The following is a 25,007-nucleotide window of genomic DNA, read 5'->3' as shown; positions in this document are numbered from 1 at the left end:
TTGATCTTTGGCCAACTCCGGTTTGTCTCGGCTCTTGTCACCTCTGGGGGCCAGTCCGTGGATGTTCCTGTACCTACTGTCACTCTGCACCTATTCTGCGCATCTGTGTTGCAGCTAAAGGTGTGTGGAGCAGCTTCTTTCTTCCTTCAGGTGGCCCATGTGCTTCTGTTATTTCCTTCAGCCCAGCTGCCGGTCAAGGCTATGTTGGTCTCAACAGTTAGATACAAGGTTTCACTCGACAGGATGATAGTGTCCCTAGTGTCCCCAGGAGGGAGGAAGAGTACCAGTGATGAGTGTGTCCGCACTCTCACAGGACAGGGTTTCTCTCAGGAAGGGTAAACAAATATACTTGCATGAGGGCTGTGTTACAGCAGTGTCATGGGAGTCGGGAGGGTCCTCCATGGTGACCTGGTATCCCACAGAGCTGAGACCCCAGAAGCTGTTTGTGACAGCTGGAAGCTCCTCTGACACAGTTAACCGCTTCCCTTTTCACCAGAACTGCTTATCTGGGCCCTCAGGCAATTCCAGTCACATTATCACTGGGGGAAATCAAGAGCCATCTCTGGATGTGACCGTTACTGATCCATTATAGCGTACCCATTATATCCATACATTCTACGATTTGAACATTTTTCTATTTGGGATATATGTATTTTCTGTACACACATTTTGCACTCTTCCTCAAGAATGTTGTACTGGTTACAGTTTCATCCGTAGTGTATATTACTGAGTAGCACAGGTATCCTTTTATCCCATGAATTACATAATAGGTTTTGAGATTCTTTACCTTACCATGAATCTGCCATTCATATGTTTTCAAGTGTCTTCCTCCATCACTACTACCTCCTTTTTAGTAGTGTTGCATATGCTTTGTAGGCTTACTAAAATCTTGCCTTGATGTGCTGTCTGGAATGGGCATGTCTGTGTTTACAAGGAATGCTACCTTTAGGCTTTCTGGATTTGGTATTGCGATACATATGGGCCATACTGAAATGTAGCTTTGTTGTACTTAACTGGACTGAGCCATTGTTATTCTTGCAGTGCTTACTTTGCATTATGGAATCGAGCATACTGAAATGTGTCCCTACACTCCATACTGATCATTCGGGTTTAAGGCCTGAATGTGTGTATTGGGCATACTATAATCTGACCTAATTTACTTCTCGTTTCCATTTAAATTCAGTGCCATTACTATTAATAATTGCTAATTAACAATTTGTGCATTAAAAAGTGAGCCACTTTTGCTGATAGATTGTACATATACGTCTGGGAGGGTATGCATTTATCTATAATCCAACCTGGAAACAACGACTTGCCCAGTTATGACATAATCTGTTTCCAAGAGACTTGGCTTTCTCAGCAACCCCTCTGTGATCTGGCCCATATGACCCCTGCCATTACCAATGCCAAAGGCTGTCCCAGCTCCGGCCTTCTAACACTATGGAAAGTAGATGCACATCTTGATGCTATTGAAACTCTGTCCATTAACAACTGCTTTCAAATAACCATTCTTGAACAGAACCACATGGACAATCCGGGAAAAAACAAGATGAAGGAATGCTACTTGATCGCTTTATTCAACATCTATTGGAGTCCGTCTGTCCCAAACAACGATGAATTTCTAGACGAGATACTAACCTCCGTCGACAACGCCTATGCGAAATACAAACAGCTCTATGTTCTCATCTGTGGTGATTTCAATCTACATTTGTTCCAAGACGACGGTACTCAAATTAAGAACTCCAAACGAAGCGTCAAAGCAAACCTTTGGATAGCAGCAATGCAGCGACGCAACCTCCCACTCCTTAATGGAAATACTCCAGGCGACAAACCAGCAAGGCCAACGTGGCATTGAGGTAAATTTGAGATCCTTATGAATTCGAACAGCGATCATGCTAAACTACTTGCTATTTGGAATGCACCTTATTGATGCATGGATAAAATGGAAAATCCTCAGATAGAAATTACAACGGGACTCAATAGATTCCGCATATCGGACAAAAAAATTGAAAAACTGGAAGAGATCTTCAGAACATCTGGAAAGGAAGAAAAAGAAAAGATCAATTACGAATGGCTTCTTGCACCATTTTTCCAAAAATCTAAACCGTGCTCTGCCAACAGAATCAATCACAACCGTACCTATTCTAAGGAAATAGCCCTTGCAAAGAAAGAGTTAAGAAAATCAATAAGAATAGCCAAAAATAATGAATCACATCGACCATCTTGACATTGTCAAAACAATTAAATCAAAATATAGAAATTGGCTTAAAAATCTCAGAGCGACGATTGCACAGAACGATGCAGAATCCACGCTGCAGGCCTTCACCACATGAAATACCAGGGATCTACGGGCTCTCCTCAACCAAAATCACGCACTGCAAAATCAACTGATCATGGATGTGACTGAGAATGATTGGATCACACACTTTCGCTCAATCTACAGTAACTCCAACACTGAGAACATCTCCTGGTATAGCCAATGGGACTATGAGGAAATTCTTGCTCACATTAGAAAGCTGAATACTTGACGAGCACCTGGGTCTGACGGCCTTAGTAATAGCATCATTAAAAGACAGCCGGAAGTCTGGGCTAAACTCTGCTTGAAAATCTTCGGCTTAATCTTCAAGAATCAGCTCATACCAAAAACCTGGAAAACGGCCAATATAGTCCCTGTTTTTAAGAAAGGTGACACAAAACATCCTGCAAATTACCGTCCGCTGCCAATGCTGGAGCCGATATGCAAGATATTCGCCACAATCCTCGTCAAAAGATTCAATGAGTGGACTAAAAATAACAATAAGCAAGACCCTCGCCAGACTGGATTCACGCGCAATGTGGGCACTAACGTAAATCTGCTAATCCTCAACTTACTCGAGCAAGAATCATTCGTAACCAAAACCAATGTTCATGCCATATTTGTTGATCTGCAAATGGCATTTGACAGTATCAACAGAAATACACTGTGGAAAAAACTTGAACAAAGGAAATGTCCCAGCAAACGGTTGGCCCTCATTAAAGCTCTTTACAGTGATCCCATCGTTCAAATCCATCTGACCAAAGATGGTACCCTATCCTCAGTAATAAAAACTAGCAACGGACTGAAACAAGGATGCCCTCTGGCTGCCATCCTTTTCAATTTCTACCTTCTTGACATAACTGGAAATGGCCCTCTCCCTTTCACCAACCCTCCGAGAGTGAATACGATTCCTGTCCCGTACATATTATACGCCAACGACATCGTGCTCATGGACAGGACTAATGTTGGTCTCCAAAAAAGTTGGACAATCTTAATGCCTACATCAAAAGAAATGAAGATCAATGCAAGTAAAACGAAAGTAATGTCATTGGGCCACTGCACCAAAAAAACAACTTCTCCAGGTGTACCTAGAAGGGAAAAAAATCGAGGAAGTCAAGGAGATTAAATATCTTGGTATAGGGCTTAATCAGTCTCAGGTGGAACAGAGCTGGTTCCTCCATTTAAAGCATCAAGCAGTTACCCTAGACAGGCTAGCCCCGACTATCCATAGAAAATATGGAGCCTACACAATGAGACCAGTGATAGCCTTTTAAAGGCAAAGGTTAACTGCAATCCTATTATATGGGCCAGAAAACATAATTAACATCTCAAGAAATATCTGGCCTTTGGTGGAAGGTATATTCTGGTGCAAAGTCCTCTCATTGGCCCCGCCTTTCCGACACAGAGGATAAGATACGAACTAGCTCTACAGTCACTCGAATCCATTCAAAACTGGAAGCAGCTAGATATCTACCGCAAGATTATCAACAATGACGACACGCCAGCAATAAGGATTCTCACGCAAACTAAAGACTCCTATTCCTCCTACCCTGAGAGTATGGAAAGAAGCTTGGCAAGCCCTCCTTACTCGATACTAGATCCAGCTTGAGACTCTGATCAATAGACCCACGAAGGCGAAACAGAAGCTCAAGGAGAAGCGATGAACAAAATTAACATTATTCCGGAACTCGAATCAAGAGCCGTGAGCGAATTACTTCCATACTTTCCCTCTAAACCAACTCGAGACACATACTTGCGACTCCGTCTTAACGTCCTGCACACCAGAGAGTATCTTGCAATCACCAAGCAAATACCCAACCAAGAAAACCTTTGTAGATTCTGCGAACAAAGAAACCAAGAAGAGACAGTACACCACATCTTTATGGAGTGCTCCACTTTAACAGAGCGCAGGATCCTTTTTGCCAGTATGATGAAATATCCTAGAACACCCTCTGGAGATGAAGAAATGTTGCTCCAAATAATTTCTGGCAAAAATATCAAATTGATCACCATGATAATTCAATTCCGGACATCTATCATGAAGTCAAACTAATTTGAAAACGTTTAACCAACTAAAGAAATATATTTTGTGATATTATGAACCACATAAATCATAATGTAAAAGTTTGTTTTCAAACTAACACGTTTAATAAAAAATAAACATTCTCTATAATCTTTCATCCAAGTCCCAGGGACCAGTTGCTAGAAGTTTTTTTTGTTTTGTTTACAAAGTACTCTTCCTCTACCGGATGGTGGGGAGGGGGAATTTTACATGAACTAACACTCACAGATTAACATGCTATTTAATTCACAAAGTGTAATATTATGTGGACCTCAAACCATCCAGTAACTGGCTTGGACCAATGTTACTGGCTTCATCTGCTTGCAAAGGGACTGTTTGCCAGTCATTTTCCAATGACTGTGTTGGGGGAGAACCACGAAACCTGTAAACCACAATTTAATATGACATGAAGTTCAAAGCCATTGCAAATTAGCTAGCTTTAGGTTTGCAATTGCTGTTAATTGCTGCCAATTAATATATTTTATTGTGAATAATTGCCATGTTACAATGTGTATATCTGTCTGTTTTCTAACACTTGAATACTGATATGTGTCATTGAGTTTCAGATGTTGCTCACCATTATATTTAATGTGCATATATTGCTCATGAACCACAAAAGGCTTGGCCCCTGTTCTAGAGGTTGATTGCTCCAACTTCCCAAGATGGCCTCTGTTTTACAGCCCCTGGAAATGTCATTATCTCGTTATTTGTGTGCTGACCAGATTGTTGGTGTTCTGCTACTGAAGGAAGTACCCCCAAAATAAGCCACCCCTTCTTTTACTAATGTTTTTTGTGTATTTTTTGTGTTTAGAGTGGTTCAGCTACGAAGCCTTTACATAACAGAAGGGTGAGTGTGAAGAAAGCAGCCACTGCTCGCCTGCTGGACCTTTATGACAGAGACACACCTAGGACAATTCTAAAAAATTTCTCCCAAACAGGTGGGTATTTCCTTTCCATTTCTACGCATTGCCTCTGGAGTTTGACCATCATGACTAGCTAGGGGTCAGCTGAGAACAGAGCTGAGTTTTTTACCACACCCTGTGGTAGTCCTAGTGATGACATGTGACGCCAGAATGTGCATGGTTTAATAAGTATAGGTGTAATCTTCCTTTTTACAAGGATGAGTTGGAACAAACATCTACAGTAGTGACTAAGGGCTTTCTCTAAAATTCATAAGGATTTGGTAAGGCAAAGCGGAGTCAGGAGTGCACCTCTTTTGTGGTATTCATCACCTTTTAGGTCATGTGTTTCAAATCATAAAGCAAAATGTATCCTTAAGAATCCTTGCCCTTTTGGGACTTCCTATTCTACAAGTAATGTTTCAAAGAATGTAACCAACAGAAAGTTCAAATACTACTCTTAATTGGTCTTTTAGCCTTCCGGCTGCCCTTCGCTAATCAAATTTTTAAAAAGTGTGCAAACTAAAAAGTATTAATACTAGTCTCAAATGTCCGCTCCTAAAATAATGAAAATCAAATGGATACATGTTCCCGGGAATGCTCTTTAACAGGGTCACAGTCTGGCCTTTCCTTCAGCCTCTCTGCTTTTGCCTTGCTCTCTAGTGCCCCTCCCAATCGTTCACAGCTTTTACTTCTACATGCTTGCCTGACTTGATTTTCATCATTGGTAGGCTTCTTTCAACTTTTGGGTATTCTTGCGTGATTTGGTCGCACCAAGACCATAACATTCTCCATATTCTCAAAATGTCCGACCTGGGCATGTGCTTTGTCTTGACTTGCATGTCCTTCTTGGACCTTGGTTCTCTTCAGATTCACAAAATGTCCTTTTCATAAACCTTGCATTTTAAGGATTCAAAATAGGTCCTTCTCATAGAACTTGGGTTTTCAAGATTTTCCAATAGTACTCTTACCAGACTTTAGGATTATTAGATTGACCGGAAATCTGCCCCCCGCCCTGTCCTTTTCCAGCAGCCAATATTCACTTGCCATTTTGTGTTGGTTTTCTACTTTATAGTTCTACCAGGGTTCGCTGTTAGAAAGCCTCAGGCTCAAAACTCTCCAGTTCCCCCATGGATTTGAGAGGCACTCTGGGATTCCTCTGGTCAGCCTTTCTGCCCAGGACTTCCAGGTATTGATAGCTCTCCCTCTCCTTTCAGCCTCACCAGACTTGCACTGCCTTTCTCCAGGCAACAGCTTCCAAATACTCCTCTCTTCAACAATCTGTGTATGTATTCATCCGCCGACATAGAAAGATACTGAATGAGCTTCCCACCCCTTTTATAACGATGAGCTTGTGAAGAACCTTTTAAGGCTGATTCTGATTGTCATTTACAAGTTGCCTTTGTATCCCAGGATTTGTTATACCCTTCAGGAGTATTAATTCCTCTTACTAGTTGAATATTAGTTCAGGTCAGTGATTGGTTTATGGGGTAATGGTTTCTTTTCGGTTTTCATAAGAACCGCAATGTTTCATAAATGTCTGCAGCACCCATCTTGGTATTCCCTTCCTTCAGTTTGGGGGCTCCACAGTGTACTGCAGCCTCTTCTGCCAGGTGCAGTGTCTCCCATGATATGGACACTTCAGCACATTGACGGCCAGTGCCCGACTGTTTGTTTCTGTTTGGGGAAGTCAACCCATTGGTGTTCATGAACTCTGCTGGTTCGTGGAGAGTCTTCACTGGATTATCATAGTTTCTGTGTTCCAGTCCGCAGATTGCTGTGCTCCCATGTGGTTCACTCTGGGGAATGAGGCTTCTGGTTGAGAGACTGCACAGTGATGTTCTTGAAGCCACGTTACCATGTCTCTGTAGGGACAGCGAGCCAGCAGGACCCCTCTTCATCCAACCTTTGGTGGACATATCGGGCAGCTGCCGGGTCATTCTCATTCCTTTTGTCTCGCTCCCCTCATAAGACTGTGTAAGGAGTTACTACATCTCACAAAAACCCTTACTCCAAGGAATACTGTTGAGTTAATCAAAATATTGGGAAATATTTATGAAACCAGTACATTAAATGACCAAAAGATCACCCCTTTACACCACACAAAATACCCCTCATCTAACACACTCTGCTAGCATCTGACAAATGCTGCTTATTGTTCAATATATGTTTGAACCAGGAGCACCCTAGGGCCCCTAAACGCAAGTAGCTAGCATTGTGCAACAAAAGAAGTTGGAAACTTTACATTGATTCTGTTGGAGAAGGCTATACAACATAAACATGCTGCCAATAGTGACAGTCCAACAGCCAAAAACCTCTTCTTCCAATACCATGTTAATGTGACGTACTTTACTTCTACAGTTTTCATTTAATTTGGCTGGCTTGGGGAAAAGGAAAGACTATAATTGTGTCTGTCAAGAGCGTGGGGAGAAGAAAAAAACACAGCTGCAGTCACTTGAGATATATTTAAAAAGGTGGTTGGTACATGTGGAAAAAATTACAATTGCTGCAACAACTCAATTCCTGTCCACTGTTAAGCTCTTTCTTTACTCCCTTGGAACAGAGCCTCTGTACTTGCATGAATCTTATAAAGGAATCTACACTTTTATGTACAGCTCTTTGCTGAGGCAGAGATGGCCGGCTATGCACCAGGTTCTGCCAATGCACAACAGGATAGTTATCTGAATAATTGTTCTGAAAGTTTGTTAGACTGCAGATAAAATTATTGTTTTAATTATGTTCTCACTTTTACCTTGAGTCTCCTGGAGAAAGCAAACAACAATCCATGGCCTCATCGCTTAACTGTGTGGCCTCATTACTTTACTAAGGGGCTGAGTCCCATGTGGAAGTGCAAGTTATTGTCCCCAAAAAGATATTGAGCCCCCTTTGTATAACACTACACAATGCAAAACAAAGGTTGAAGAAGAATGTGAAATCGCCTGTATGCCTTCCTTTTGCACTTTGTAGTGTAAATTGAGTAAATGCAGCATGCCATCTATGTACAGATGGCAGAATTTGCAATTGATTCCATAAAGAATCAACCGCTTTTACGCCAGCATGAAAAATGTCATGCTGTCGTAAATGCTGTCACAGTTGAAGATGGGGGTGACGACAGCGGTTATTCTGGTCTGTGCCCCCTTTACACAATACACATTAATATATGGCATGGCGTACAACACATGCATAAAATATGCATGCTTTTTACGCTACACCATAATGAACATGAAGCTCTTGGTATTTCAGCATATGTTTTGTAAAGATGTTTTTGTGTCCATCCACCTCGGTTCTCGCATGAAATTATTTAAAATGTACCATACCATACCATTACTGTTAAAGTACCACAGAAATGTCTTGCATCGACAAAAAATTGCAGCTTTTAAATTCCAGAAAGACCTTTGTTGCTGCAATGCACCATGAGAGTTATAAACATTCAATTTTGGCTGCGGGAACCCAATTCTCCATCACGTTTTAAAAAAAAAAAGATTGGCAAGGTATGCACAAAATCACTAAAAGGCACATCTGCACTGCTTTATGACCAACTTGTTCCAGCGGTTTTCACTGTGCACATGTCCCAAGGTTGGTCCATTTCACCTCTGGGGAAATGAATGGACTCTGTCCAAAATTGGCTTTTTTCCACACTTAAAAGCATTTGAACTGTGTGACGAATTTGACCCAAATTTTCCAATTTGTGCAGCACCTGCCAGGCAGTAATTTTTGAAAATGTTAGCCAGATACCTCTAACGAGTCCGTAGTCTTTAGCAATAGAATGTTCATGAATATCAATGGTTCGTAGGCCTCACCCTAATTATGTGGCAGGGGCTGAAACTTGTGTGTTTTTCAGTATTATTGACCTTGGGAGGGAACAGTGTGGAAAGACAGCTTCTAACTTGTTTCCTCCACCAGGACATGTTATCCCTTTTTTGACCCTCGAGAGGGTGAAAAAGTGATTCTGATTTTCGGAGTGGCAAACAGATGTGAAGCATGACAAAATTATGTTGGAACAATACTAACACGATTCAATGAAACCAATTTACCTAAACTGAGGCGAGGACTCTGGATCATAAAAAAGGTTTAGTGAATACAGATAGCATGAAAAGAATCCAGAATACGAAAAAATTCCATTTTGTTTGGCAAAGATTTTACAGAACCACCAGAAGTTCAAGATCAGTACTCTGGGGTTCTGCAGACATCGAAGATGACCAAACTGGTGAAAGTACACCTTTTGGCTTCTAGATCTCTTCCTGAAAACAAAGTGGGTGAAGAAGAGAGGCCAATAAATTGGTGCTTACGCAAAACCCAAAGAAACGCAGCAATTCATTTTTTTATGTATTAACTAAAAGACCTAAAAGAAGTTCTAGAAATAGGCTTCATGAATAGCAATCAATAAAGAACAAAGTATTTCTTTGCCTCAAAATAACAGTGACATATTGGTTAATTCCACCAATATGGGTGGCATAATTGTTAATGAATATCAGACAAATAAACCGGATGCCTACTTACATCTTATTGCTATATGATGATATGAAAAATTGGATATCGTAGTATAATGCAGATCTCTCTGCTTCCAGGTCTGCCTAATACTTTACCTCCAAAATTGACAAACCACATTCATAACTTCACCCTCATTTCTGCTGTTTTGCGTACGTCTCTCTTCCCTTATCCGCCTCCCGTACTTCTCTTACTGTACTCCTGTCAGAAGCTTCCCCGGGATCCTGCTGCAATGAGCCAACCGCACCACCTCCACTCTTCTGTCCTCATGCCCCCTGTGCATTCTCCTCATCTCCTTATTGGGCACCTCTGTTCAACTCTTGTTTCCTCTGGCTGTTTTCCCTTTTCTTCAAGCATGATAACCATTTTCCCAAATGTTTTTTTAAAAGCCTCCCTTCTTTTAGGTTATGTCCCTGTCTCCCTTGTTCCTTCTTTTTTTTACAATCCTTTAATGTTAACTAGCTCCCTATTTTGAATATAACTTGCTCCTACACCCACATCTGTTTTTCGTCTGATTTCTCTTGCCAATGAAACTGCTCTTTTTCATGTTAAAATGTTCTCACTTCTGCCCATCGCTATAAAGAATCCTCTTCTTGTTCTCTTAGATTTATCTGTGTCTTTAGAGAAGGTGAATGCCCTCTTGGCATTTAAGCCTCTGCTCATTCTTTGTTGTGATCGCTCTTTGTTGTGATCGCTCCTAGTCTGACTTCTTGCTTTCTTCCTCTACCTTTTGGTGTCCCATCAAGTCTCAGTTCCTGGTCTTCTATGTTTCTCTCTTTATTCTATTCCTCTATTCTCTTTTACTCTCTTTACATATTAACGGTCTTTTTCATGCTGATCTTGAATTGTCTCTTTTCTTGCAAGCTGTGGATGCTTGCCCATTCTCGGAGTCTCACTGGGTAGCAGGCTCTTTCTTTATCAGTTACCTTTGCACTGCCTCTGGGCCTACGACACACTTAGGGGCTGTAACTGTAACCCTACAGTCACTTGTTCTTCTTGCACTACCCAGGGCTGCGCTGCCCTGGTTGCACTTACTCCGAGCATTGCTAACCTGTTGTCCCCTCCCCTCTCCCGTGTACACCCCCCATCCCTTTCCCCTTGCACTTCTGGTTCTCGCACTTGCACGATCTGAATGACACAAGGCCTAGTAAGATCGTTTGCCTTTTCCTCCCTCTATCTTCCCTCCCTTATCTTGTCGCGACTCGAAGCATCTGTGTAAAGGCATGTTAGAAATGACTTATCATATCTCAATTTATCAAAGAAAACATTTTTTCTTGCCTTTCCACTCATGATTTTTTCTCCTGCTTGTTTTAATTTCACGCCCAGTTCACCCCCGTTTTTCTTCTGCATGTAATCTCTGTATCATTTTCTAGTCTTCACTTTCCACATATCTTTTCTTGCCTGCACTTGTTGCTTTCAACTTTAAATTCTCCTTTTGTCGCACCTTTTCTGTTAGTAAGGGTCTTGTTCTTAAGCTTTGTCCCAACTGTCTTGTTGTTTCTCACTTTTTCCTGGATCTCCACTGTTGTGTGTCTGTCTCTCCACTGTTACATGTAGATACCACAAAATACACAGAACACATGGAGAAGCTTCAACACCATAATAGTCTTCAATATCAGAGGGACTTGGTTAGAGGTACGCTTATGTGGGTAGGGAACCAATCCAATTGGGGGTGGGGTAATAATGGGAGGAGGGAGTCATCAAGGAAGTCGGACTAGGGCTTACTCTGGATGGGCTTAGTGTTCTGAGCCCAGCCCCTATTCTAGATCCAAAGGTTCTGGGGCAGTCACTCACAGGACACGTCTTTCAAACAGTCAGTCTCAGGGATTTGTAAGTGCCCCAGCAGACTTTTGTTCTTGTCTTTATATTGATTGTTGTCCTTGCTTTTATCTGTGCTGGCTGACCATCTTATTAAGTTATCTCCGGGAGTGATGGCATGAAAACTGACTGCAACAGGTCCAACACTGTATTGTATCCCTTTTGCCCTAGGGTTTCTTCTCTGCTTTTGTGTAGCAATCCCCCTCCCTTCACCTAGGTACTTTTGGGGTAGAGTTTTGTGTGTTGCTACTTGGGTTTTTAAAGGGTGCAATACTTTTATTTGGGCTGGTCGTCTTGAATGTACCTCAGTATCTGGGATATTAACACCTAGCTAGCTATTCTCCGGTTTCTTTTTAAAGCCTTGAAGATTAACCCGATTACGAACAAATTCCATTTTGTTTGGCAAAGATTTGACAGAACCGCAAGAAGTTCAAGATCAGCACTCTGGGGATCTGTAGACATCGAAGATGACCAAATTGGTGAAAGTACAACTTTGGCTTCTAGATCTCTTCCTGAAAAACAAAGTGGGTGAAGATAAGAGGCCAATAAATTGGTACTTACGCAAAACCCAAAGAGACACAGTAATTTATTTGTCTATGTATTAACTAGCAGAGGTATAAAGAAGTTCTAGAAATAGGCTTCATGAATAGAAAGATCAAAGTATTTATTTGCCTCAAAATAGCAGTGACATAGTGCTTAATTCCATATGGGTGGCAAAATTGTGTTAATAAACCTCAGTGTTAATGCCAGCCTTAGGGCCCAGATTCCACAAGGGAATCTGCAGAGAGCATCTAGCCCAGAGCACACATCCACTGCCTGTGCGGGAGTCAGTAGCAACTGCATCTTGAGTGTGCTATCCCTCGTGTGGATCACGGAGAAGAGCTTGTTTAAGACCACATGTCAGATGAAGACAAGACTGCTCCTCCAACATGACATTAGTGCCTAATTCTAAGGTGGCAGATTGGTTAATTGATCCTTAAATAGCAGAGTGAGGGCTCAATACGTCTCTGGAACAAGTACAACATCTAAATATAAGCGAAACAAAGGGGCATAATCTCTGGAAGGAGGGCGAACCATTAGACACTCGCCAATCATGACCAGCTGCACCAACTAGAACACTAATTTCCAGATTAAATGGCAATGCCTAGCTGTCGAGAGAGGGAGGCAGAAGTCTCCTCACTTAGGGGGGGGGGGAGTCCGGACAGCCTTCTAGGGTGGTGGTGTGGGAATTGTGAGAATAGCACGAGATGAACGGAAAAACACAGAGGTGGCCACCCCAGGATTACCCCAATTTGAAATTGCTGTGAACAAGACGGTAGCCAAGCAAAGGAGCCACTACCCTACCAGGTGGCTGAGAACCAAAAAGTGTCAAAGTCAAGTTGACTATTGTTTGAAAGAGCTGTGAGACTGGAGGTTGACCGCAGGTGGCCAAGGCAATCGGTTCCCCCTATAAGGTAAGAGGGGGGAAAGTTGCATGTCTTGCCTTTGTAAAAGAAGCTACCAGGAGAACATTGCAAGACAATCCGGAGCACTGAAACTACCAAACAGAAGTGAAGTGTACTGTGAAACTTAAAAAGACCCTGAGAGAATGAATGAACTAAGGGTTCAGTCGCCCAAGGTGTGTACGTAGAGGTTAGCGACTGGCTATTAGACAACACGTTCTTTAGTTTAGGATCCCCTTTTCACAGATATGGATCTACTCTTCCATCTTGACACTGTTTCTCCAGGAACTGCCCTTTTTTGTATTTTAGTTGGCATTGGATGCATTCATATAACTCGAACCCAAGACATAATGACCTCTGCTGAAGGAAGCCACTATTGCATAGGACAGGCTTTCCCAGAAGGACAGTGATATCAGGGGCGATGAGGGTAGGGAGAACTATGTAATAATCCTGAGGTAATCTCCCCGTCACCTCTTTCCCATCTTTCAGACAAGCTGTTCCCCCAGGGCATAGGTAACTGTAATCCGTTGTCTACTACACCCAGACGGAGGGGTGGATTTCTTGAAAACAATGAAGTTGTGCATCACCGCATTTCTGTGTCTCAAAACCATGACCCCTTCTACTGTTAAATTAATTGCGTGAAGTGGGCTGTATTTGCTGCATTGTTGGTCTGTTCCTGGCATCCTTCTCTAAGCATGCCCAAGGACATCCCTGGAATTATGGCTATGGACTAACTTGAATGGTTAAAATCTAACGGATGCTTTTTCTGTTTTAAGAGTGGTGAAGGCGGCTGGGGGAATGAGTTGGTCCTATCTTTGTCCACCTGCTTCCATAGACTGTTTTTGCTGATTTTATTAGTCTTCTACCAAACTGTTGTTTTAAGGATGATAAACTGATTTTCTTTAATGCATTGACCTTCAGTAGTTCCTTGTTTTCTCCCATCAGTTTTGAATTCAACTAGCCCCTTGATACATTTGTGTTTCATGCGGGAACCCCAGTCTTGTGAAATTTGGCACTAAGATGTTTTGTATAGTTTTGGCTCTTTACAGAAACCCCTCAAGATACCGGTTAGCGTAGTATGTCATAAGCAGCATACATAGATTCCTTCTTTGAGATGGTTCATGTGGACACATAATGTCCCATAGCTATTCTGCTGAAGGGCACATCAATAATACGTAGGGGTTCAAGTGGGGTTTTGGAAACAATCTAATTTGAAGCTTTTCACACCTAGGACAGGTAGCACAAAATTCTTTCAGTTTCCTCCATACTATGAGCAACCTAGGGGTATTCTCCCATGTAAACCCTGAGAACCCTCTATTATGGTGGCCAGGGGAGGGCCATTGCCTTTGGATCCCAACCATGAGGGGCGAGGGAGGATCACCTGGGTAGGGGGAGTCCGGTGTTGTACCCATGGGGGTACCCCAAGCGAGACGCGGTATACCCACAGAACGATAAAGGAGAAGGAAGAAAGTACCAGAAGCCTTTATGGGGTATGCTGACTCTCTTATTCTGGATCCAGGTCTCATTGCTCGAAATTCAAAACCCATTATTCATGGTCCAAGTAAAAGGGGGAAAAGAGTTAAGTGCATGAGATCAGGGCAAGCATAACAGAGACGGAACCGTGATATTAATATCTATTCATCTGTTACCCATTTAGACCAAAGGGAATACTATCAAGACCCATACTTGTATTATAATAATAATATATCAGAGAGATGGAATACTCTGCCATAAGGTGAGCTATCTTATTAAATAAAAACAATGCTAGAGTATATTTCTATCTCTTCTGTCGATCTCCTGATAGTATTCTAGTAAATAGAAGTAACCATCAACCCCAATCCATCTCCCCCTCCCCATTTCCAGCTAATACTGGGAGGAAGAAGACGCAACCGAGCGTAGTGAAGATTACCCGCAAAAAACACCTTGAGAGACAGATGGAAGACAAACACCTACTACCATTAGATTATCCCATTAGTAGAGTCAGGCAGGGTCAGGCATTTAACACTGAACGACTCACACCTGACTCCGGTTTTTAAGTATAAAAGGTGTGGTTTTGCTCAATCAGGAGAGCAAGCTGTGAATCCTGATCGAAGCTGAGAAGCCAAGGAGCGGCGAGCTGCAGGGAATGAAGCCTGGAGCATCCGGAGGAGAGTGGCATGCCAAGACGCTGGCCCGGTGTTTGTAAGGGACTGCAGCGTGGCTAAGGAGCCATGTCTCCAAGGCGCCGGAGCGAGGCAGCCTATGTCCTGCTGGCCGGGTGTGGAAAAGTGCTTGTTCCCTTGGGGCGTGCGCCAGTCCCAAAGGGGCCTGAGGGGGCAGGTGGTGAGACCCTGACCTCTATCGCAGATGCCCGGAGAGAACCGCTCGCCAGCGCAACGCTACCTGGTGGGTTTCCAGTCAGTAAGCGGGAGAAACTCTGGAACATGTGGCTAGTTGAAGCAGGAAGGGAGGAAGACAGATTTTTTTCAAAGCGTCACAAAGCGGAAAGAGAGGAACAGAAAGTGAATGGAAAGCGAGAGAAAGTCACTCGGAGAGCAGAAAGAAAGCAAAAGGCTTGAAGGTGAATAAGAAGGAAAAGGTGCAAGTGAGCACAGAGGAACTAAATAAGTGTGCAAGAGGCATGATAAGGAAAAGGACAGGTGTAAGGGTGCACGAAAGTAAAGAAGTAGATGTGCAAGAGACACAGTGAAGAGAGAAAGTGAATCAAAGAATGGTGCCAAGGGCACGACAAGGTGTAAGAGGAGAAAGCCAAAGAAGGTGCCAGTGTGCTCAGAAAAGTGGAAGATAACAAAGAGGTGCAGAGAGCACCCGAAGATGAAAGGATGGAAGAAAAGCAAGTACAGGAATTACAGAGAGGGGCCAAAGATCAGAGTGGCCGTGCTTAGGCGGAGCAAAGAATCTAGCGTTTTCCAGTCTCTGATTTTACCCCATATGATGGTTGTGTGTGAAAGGAACTGTAAATAAGTAAAAGGTACATCCTGACAAGTTGAACTCTGTGTTTGGCACTGAAGGAGCCTAAGCTTAAGGAAGGGGAACCTTAAGCGGCCTAACAAAGGTGAATATGTATTTGATGAAACAATGAGGCCTAAGCTTGGTGAAGGGAACCCTAAGGAGCCTGAGAGAAACCGTTATATTTTTGTTGTGTCTGAAACTTGGAAGGATTGAAGCTTGGGCAAGGGAATCCCCAGGAACTACAGACATTGGGAGGTGTTTGAACAGAGTGCAAGAACTTTGTGGTGAAGAGTTAACCAACAGCCTCTTTTTGATTGTGCTGAACTTTGATGATACTGACTGAGCCACACCTGGTGAGAAGACCACCTGAAACTAGCCTTGGTATATATTTCTTTTTTAATCAATATTTTTCTTTAAAGAGACTTCCTACCACATTTTATCAGAGAGTTGAGGGCAAGCATAGGTTTAGACAGATTGATTTTGGTTTTGGACTTTCAGACTTCAAAGGCCCTTTAGAAACATCAGTTGAGGGAACCATCCCTTTAGAGTTAGGGCCAGTTAAGTATTGCACCAACTCCAGCATTATGGTAAATAAAGGTTTTGCAACTATAATACTTGAGTCTGTGTCTCTCCTGGTACCATGCCTGTCTCACAATACCCAGTCTAAGGAAACAGCAGAGTATGTGGTCATGGAAATTAGCCAATTCGGTGGGATTGGGCCAACTCCATTACAATGTGTTGAAATAGTTTTGCTACCAGCTGCTGGTATCTAACCTTCTCTTCTCTTTTCGGATTGGTTGTGGCTCGATAGACTGCATCTTTTGCAGGAATAAGGGCCCTTGTTGGTTTAATCCATCTTCAGTGGTCACATTCTCAAAAGTTAGTGTAAGAGTGGGGTCATTTTTATGAGAGATGGCAAACTCTGGTGGGTGCCAATCTTGGAGTCTATCACAGATGACCTCAATATCTCATCAACTCTTGAAGGCCGTTCGGTAGATTTTATTTTTAGAATAGTAAAGGGGGCCTGTTAAGGGCCTTCCTTCCCTCTCTATCCTAGTGCAGCTGTACCCTCCGTAACTTAGGCTCCCTTGATCCCAGGCTGGTCACTAATGATCGGTAACCCCTACTATCTAAAAAGCTGTCTAAATGGATGTACAGGCCTAAAGGCAAATGCCTTATCTATCTAAACCTCCATCTGGGCTTTTTGTTCCTTCCAGAAATTCAGGGATCACTTTGTCTTCCTTCTACGCCATAAGTCACAGTTGTACAGTGTATTAAAGAATAAACAAAAACAACTGTGACATATGCCTTTTAAAGTTGCACATTAGGTTCAGAGAAACCAACCTCCTCCTTGACCCCGCCCAATCCGCTTCAGACCACTACGTGGAACTGAATTGTGCATAGTCTCCATCTGGGATGATCTCAAAGGAACTTCATCTCGGAAGCCTGTGCCGCACTAATGCCTCTCGACCTCTCAGCAGTCTTCAACACCATTGACCACCTCACCCTCCTGGACAGACTCCACTCCCTCAGCATCATAGATGCAGCCTTGAAGTGGATGTCCTGGAACTCAGCCCTGTTCAGCATCCTCTGCATAAAGCACCACCTCGCCTTTTGGAATGCAATCACAACCTGGCTCTTCCATTCTGCATCTTGACTGACCTAGTCCACCTTCTGGGCGAACTACCGCCCCCAGACATGTATGTGGGGGCACCGATTAGTCGCATGAGGACACAACACGACAGCACCTTGAACGCACAGACAAGATGAGATCTGCTTACCTTCTTTGCAACTAGATATCAGCCATGACTCTCCGGTCCGTTTAGGACTCCAGCTCAATGGAACTTAGCCGTATCCCTCCCGGGGCACATCCATTCACCCGCATACATCTGCAATAATTCACCACTTGATCTCATTACGCACATCACATCTGCCACTAGAATGCTGCTGAGACCCACAAAAAGAAAATTCGGTCCAGCAGGGAATATAATCAGTCTGCTTGACTCGCATATTCTCCCGACATCCTATCACAGCACCCATCTAGTAGCCAGATCTCCATGGGTCGCTACCAGGGACCTAGACAACCCTACCTACGTTCGTACTGGCTAAAATGCACACCCGCATTCTAAAATCCTCTTAATTCACACACCTCAGACCTCGGTCCTCTAAGGTCGTTCACCCAAAACGTTTTGTGGCCATACCAATGGCATAGCTTTAAGAAGATCTGTTGAACAGGGGTCTGTGTATGTCAATGCAGGGTTTGCTGTTAATTCGTCATTTGTTTTTCGGTGTATTGTTCCATTTAGTTCACGTATGGATTTGGGTGCAGGGTGAAAGGATGACAGGGTGTGACTATGTAAAATACCTATCGATGGGCACAGTGCGTTGGGTTTCCCTCTATCCCTCCGATGCTCCTCTCTCTTTCTACCTCCGATCTTACTCCCTACTACTCTTTCTCAACACCACTAGTACTCTCCCCTATTTACACCACTACTACTCTCCCCTCTACACTACTTTTATCACTCCACCCACACCTTCTCCACAGTCACTCTCATTTCACTTCCTGAGTCAATTTTTCATTCACTCTACTCTTTCTCTGTTAATCTCACTCACCTTGTACACACACACACTCAAACCCAAGTACCACATTCTCCCACCAACCAATACCTTGCCTTGTAAACACCTCCAGCAATTCTCTTCCATGCTCTTCTGCTCTGTCCTTCATCCATCTGGTCTCTTGGTCCTCCTTCTCCTCCCTTGATCTCACCTGAAAGATTCACACCTTCCTTCTCTCTGTTCTCCCTTTTATCTTCCACCTACGTGCCCCATTTGCATTCCCCCACACCTTGTTCTTTGGTCCAACCAATGTCTGTCCTTTCCCCAGGAGAGGTATTGCAGGCAAGTAAGCATGCAAAAAAGGGTCTTAAGCCCTACCTCTTTTCCGTTCACAGGACCACCTGTGTTTGTCAATGGCAGGCTGGTTTCATTATAGTCAAGGTCCCAATGTCCATGTCAGTATGTGCTCTATTAATGTATTGTGTATGTTGCTCTCTCTGCTATTTGTTTTTTTTCTTCCACGTCTAGTTATGCTGGAAGTTGCAGTTTCCTACGGGGCACAGAAACAGCCTGGCACATATGATATATGATATGATATGATAGGTTATTTATAACGTGCTTAATACCCAGAGATTTCCAAGCGCGGACCCGGGGATCGAACCTGTGTTACTCCATGTCGGGTTGCTTACAAGGCGAGCATGTTGCCGCTGAGCTATCCCCCCGAGACATGAAGAAGAGACCGGGACTGGGGCCCTCTCAACTCCCACACCTCATCTTGGGGTAAGACTGGTTCTAGCACTAACTCTGGTAGGCCTCCCACCCTAGACTGGGAGGGGTCCCCATCCATCTTGACCGGGATGGCTCCCCGAACCTGTCACAAGTCCTTTTTCTGAATTGTTTCCAAAACTTGTGCCCCTCATTCAGCAGGACCCAATCTCGGTACTTCAAATAATTCAGGACCATTGCAGCGTCACAAGTCAACTGTGCAATGAGTTGTACAACATGCACTTTCTAGAGTTTACTAACAAAGTTAAAAAGTAGAACTAAAACAATGTATATTCCCGCCCGACCCCCCCACCTCCCTCTTTGAAATGCTTTGAGGCTAGCTCTGACTTTCGTGCTGTTCTCACATGGCTTCTGGGGTTATGGTGATCTTAAAGTCTGTTTTAGACAAAGTTTTATTCTTGTGATGGCTGGTGCGATCGACTGCACTATAAGGATCATATGCCTTGGCAGCAGCTTGAGTGGAATGGGTATAGTTATACTGCTTTTAACAGGGTACCTTATTGACGGTAGCAAGCCTGGTTTGAAACTGTTGGTGAAGCTCTGTTGATCCAATTTATGAAACCGTGTGTGGGAGGGTGTTATGTGGTTTAATCGAGGATAAAACATCACATCCGATTTCGTCAAAATCTTTTTTTTTTTTCCTTTTCTTCAATTTGGCTGCAAATGTATGCAGGGGAGACCACCCGCAGCCTTCCCCCACCATGATTATTACATTTACCCCCTCTTTACCCCCCACATATATATTTGCGGCCAAATTTGTGTTAAAAAATCAACAAATTCTCCTGCAACAAAACCTCCATATCCCGTGTGGAGAACAACATAACACAAACTTGATAGCAGAAGAACACGTTATTTACCAACTGGAACATTCTTTCGATCGGCTGTTCCTCCCACATATTCCTCATCTTAGATATATCCTTACCTTCAGCTTTGCTGCTTCGGAAACATTTTTCTCTCTCCACCAGAGGGCGCTCCACTCGAGGCTGCAGCGTCGATGTCCCTCGGCGGCATCCGTCAAGCGCCGACGTCATCCGCTGTATAAATGCCTCGAGCACGCCCCCGTTGGCTCAGTTCTGTTTTTTCGTATATTGTAGCCAATGGATTGTAGTTAATGGCATGCCTCTTTTGACCCAAGCCTTAAAGGAATTTTGAGTGTAAATCACGTAAACTGTACTGTGGGGTAGGCTGGGAGGATCGATGAGGAATGCGTGGGAGGAACATCCAATCGAAAGAACGTTACAGTTGGTAAGTAACTTGTTCTTCGAACGGATTGTGTCCTCCCATGTATTTCTCATCTTAGATAGACTCCCAAACAGAAATATTAGGCATGTATAGAAAAGTACTGATTTAGCAACGAGACCCCCTCGCGAAGAAGTCGAATCTAGGGCATAGTGTTTTATAAATGTGTGCATGGATGACCAGGTGGCTGCTGCGCAAATATCCTGTACTCGGACACCCCTTTGAAGTGCTGTTGAAGTCGCCATGCCCCTGGTTGAATTGAACCCTCAGCCCATCTGGAGGATCTTTCCCAGCCAATCTATAACATTCAGTTATAGCCAAAATTATCCATCTAGATAATGTTTGCTTAGTCACTGCCAGTCACAATTTACGACCAGTGTATCCCACAGAAAGCTGGTCTCACTGACGTAATCTTGCCAATCTTGAAATATAGAAACTAAAAGCCCTTCTAGGGTCTAATCTATGTATCCTTTCCTCCTCCTTACTTGCGTGAGGGGGGGGGTAAAAAGCAGGCAGTGTTATTTTTTTGTGACAGGTGAAAATCTGAGACAATTTTTGGCAAAAGAGGGTTTGACCTTCAGGACAACCTTATCTTTATAAAAGATGGTGTGAGGAGGCCCGCTAGAAGGTGTCTGCAACTCACTTACCCTGCGGGCTGATGTAATTGCCACAAGAAGTATGTTTTTTAAAGTAAGGAGCCTTAACTGACAAGAGTGTAAGGCTCAAATGGGATGCATGTAAGGACCTTTAGTACTAAGTTTAAGTCCCACACAGGTACTTGAAAAGGTGTTGGAGGAAATAGATTAAGACCTTTTAAGAATTGTGTATCAAAGGCATTTTGAAGTAAGATTCTTCCTCTGAAAAGCGCTTAAAAATAACCCTTTATCATGCCAACCTGGAGCCCCAGATTAGCCAAGTATAACAGAAAAGACAATATTATGGGAATATTACACTGAAACGGGTCCACATTTCTATCTCTACACCAGTTACTGAACTTGTTCCAACAACACCGGTACAGAGATTTAGGGGCTGGCCTTCTGGCCTAAAGCAAGATCTCCATAACGTCATCCGGAAGGTCCCAATCCTTGTATCTGAGCCTCTCAGAAGCCATGCGTGAAGGGTGAGTGTTTTGACCTCTGGATGGAGAACGTGACCTTCCTCTTGGGAGAGAAGATCCTCTCTTTTTGGAAGAAGTATTGGAGGGCAGATGGACATGTCCAGAAGGTCTGGGTACCACGTTCTCCTGGCCCAATGCGGAGCAATTAGGATCATGGTTTTCCTGAACTTTCTCAACCTCCTGATTACTTGAGGGATCACAGGGACTGGAGGAAACGCGTACAGGAGTGGAAATTCCCAGTCCACCACGAACGCGTCTCCTAGAGCTCCCTTGAGCAGTACAGTTCACACTTCCTGTTGACACTGGTCGCGAACAGATCCGCTTGAGGTGTTCCCCAAAGGGCGAAGATCTCTTGAAGGACTTCCTGAGCTAGTTCCCACTCATGGGAGACTGTGCTCTGCCTGTTCAGAGCATCCGCAGCTGTTTTGCTGTCCGGCTAGATGAACCGCCGACGGAGAGATCCCTTCTTGTATTGCCCAGAACCAGAGCTGGATTGCTTCTCTGCACAGTGGTAGTGACCCTACTCCTCCTCTCTTGTTGAGGTAGTACATGGCCACTGTGTTGTCTGTCATTATCAGAACATTCTTTCCACGTACATAGGGCAGGAAGGCCTTCAGCGCTAGTCTGATTGCCCTCAGCTCCAATAGGTTGATGTGTAGTTTGGACTCCGATGCAGACCAACGACCGCTATTGTCAACTTGTTGGTGTGAGCTCCGCATCCTGTGAGTGAGGCGTCTGTCACTACTGTTATGTCCGGCCATGGTTGCCAAAAAGATTCTCCCCTGAGGATATGTTCCCTGCAAGCCCACTATTGAAGATACTGTGCTACTCTGGTTGGAACTTGCAAAAGATCTGATATTTCCCCTGAGAATTGGGACCATTGAGTCCTGAGGGCCCATTGAAGGGATCACATCCTCAATCTGGTTTCTGGCACCAGAAAAATGCAGGATGCCATAAGACCGAACAACCTTTGAAAATCGAAGGCCGGTAGATGCTGGGCATTCTGGAATTTCGTTACCATCTGCAGAATGTGGTGAGCTCTCTCTTGAGGAGGCGAGGCTTTGCCCGAACAAGTATCGAGGACTGCTCCGATAAACTGGAGTTTCTGTGATGGTATAATGTTTGACTTTTGTAAGTTAAGTGAAAAGCCTAGTTTGTGAAGGAAGTGGCAGGTCTTGGACAGATGCTCCTGGGCTTGTTCTGGAGAACGTGCCCTGATCATCGAATCGTCCAGGTAGGGGTAGCCGTTAATCCCCCCTCTCCTGAGACTCGCTGCCACCACCGCCATCAACTTGGTGAAAACTCTCAGGGCGGAGGTCAACCCGAAAGGCAGAACTCTAACTGATAGTGAGAATTGCCAATCGCGAACCTTAGGTACTTCCTGTGTTTGACATGTATTGGCACATGAAAGCAAGCATCCTGAAGGTCCAATGAAACCAACTAGTCTTGGAGTTCGAGAGCCTGAAGGATCTGAGAAAGTGTGACCATCTTGAACTTGTCCTTCCTGAGGAACTTGTTCAAGCTTCTCAAGTCCAAGATGGGTCTCAATCCTCTGTCCTTCTTTGGTATGAGGAAATATGGGGAATACCAACCCTTGTTCCTCTCCGCTACAGGTACATGTTCTATTGCACCTTTCTGTAGCAGGGTTAAGACTTCCTGCAACAGGAGCGGGTCTGCATGTTTGGCAGAGTTGTATCCCGGGGGGTGATTCTGAGGTTTCTTTTGAAAAGGAAGGCAGTAACCTTGGGATACTGTTTCCAGTGCCCAAGCATCTGAAGTTATACACCGCAATTGTTCCAGATGCTGTGAGATCATGCCTCCCACTGGGGTCTTGTGGGTCAAAACCTCAGAGTTTTGACCCACAAAAAGCGGCAGCTGCAGCAGCGGCTGAAAGCACAGTTGCCGTTGCTGGAGCAGATCTAGTACCTTTTCCTTGCCCCAAGGAAATTTCCTTTGTCCTCTTTGACTGGCCTGTCCCCTTCCTTTTCCAAATGAGGAATAGTATCGTAAAGGAGGACCCCTCCAGGAAGATGAGCCTGTGTAGGGGCGTTGTTGAGGTTGTCGTGTAGCGGCACTGAGTGATTTTGCTGCCACTTTGGAGGTCTGCAGCTTCTCCAGACTTTCATCCGCCTTGCTTCCAAACAACCTCGAGCCGTCAAATGGCATATTGAGAAGCCTTGACTGCACATCCGGTGCAAAACCTGACTTCCTCTGCCACGCAAATCTGCGTAGTACCGTACAAAACACCATGGACCTACTGATACTGTCAGCCGTGTCCAAACCTGATTGGGCATTCCCCCAAAGCCTCCTTTCCATCCCTTACTATGGACAGGAACCCTTCACGTTCCTCGCCTTCCGGGATGTGTTCAGCTGCCGCTGCCGCACAGTCCCACAGGGTATATGTAAATCTTGCAAGTTACATTTATAGATTTTAAAGCCATACTCCCTGACGTAAAAATCTTTCGAGACCATGCATCAATCTTTTTATCATCTCTATCTGGGGCAATTGTAGGATATGCAGCATTTCTAGTAGAAGTAGCTGCCTGAACTACAAGACTTTCAGGTGATGGGTGTTTACTCAAATTTTCAGGATCTGAAGAACAGGGCCTATATTTTGAAACCTACTTTTTATTTACTGCCGGAATAGATTCAGGGTTTTCCCATGCAGTGTTCACCCTCCTTTGTAAAGCTACATGAAAAGGAAGTATGGGGTCTTGCTGAGGTCCCCCTGAAAGGATGTCAGTCATATCATCCTCTTGATAAACAGGTGAATTTCTACTCCACCCCAGGAATTCAGTTGCCCTGTTCATCAACTTTCTATATCCTGCATCAGCATGCTCAGCTGGGTCAGGTTTTTAAAATTCATATTCTGGAGATGTGTCCAGACCACTTGCTGACTGCAAGCACTCATATAAGTCTGCCATCTTAGATGGAGGGTCAATCAACTCCTCAGGGACTTGTTTTGTACCAGATTTCACACAAGCAGGTGAAACATCTTTTTCTGCTGATGAATCTCCCTCGTAAATGGAGGACATGGTTCTAAAGAAATCCTGTCTATTTTCTGGATGAAATACCTTCTCAGGTGGCATAGACTTCGACACATGTGTTCGTTTCGTAACAGCAATGAACGAAGATGTCGACAAAAGCATTGATGGCGTCGACGTCATCACCTTCGAAATAGTCGAGGTAATCTTGGCACTTTCGAAGGAATTGTTGACCCGTCGAAGGAGCCTTTGACACCGTCTACTGTGCAATCGGCATGACCTTTTTGGGATGGGTTGTCGACACCTTATGCTCGACCGCCTTCGATAGAGGCTTTGAGGAAGTTTTAGTATGAGTGTCCGACGCCATT

The 25,007-nt window shown here is 43.9% G+C and overlaps 1 protein-coding gene across 6 annotated transcripts in view; it reads left to right on the top strand.

The window, feature by feature from the left end:
- Nucleotides 1–25,007, top strand: part of CENPT (centromere protein T) — a 1,770,416-nt gene that overhangs the window by 186,885 nt on the left and 1,558,524 nt on the right. For all 6 annotated transcript variants that reach the window (XM_069655330.1, XM_069655348.1, XM_069655339.1 and 3 more), the window contains exon 4: nt 5,170–5,296. In XM_069655330.1, coding sequence (XP_069511431.1) covers nt 5,170–5,296 — 127 coding nt within the window. The remainder of the gene's footprint in view (nt 1–5,169; nt 5,297–25,007) is intronic.

The sequence above is a fragment of the Ambystoma mexicanum genome, chromosome 1p (assembly GCF_040938575.1).
Source record: "Ambystoma mexicanum isolate Mex_15411 chromosome 1p, UKY_AmexF1_1, whole genome shotgun sequence".
NCBI classification, from domain to species: domain Eukaryota; kingdom Metazoa; phylum Chordata; class Amphibia; order Caudata; family Ambystomatidae; genus Ambystoma; species Ambystoma mexicanum.
This window is presented reverse-complemented; position numbering and strand designations above follow the sequence as displayed.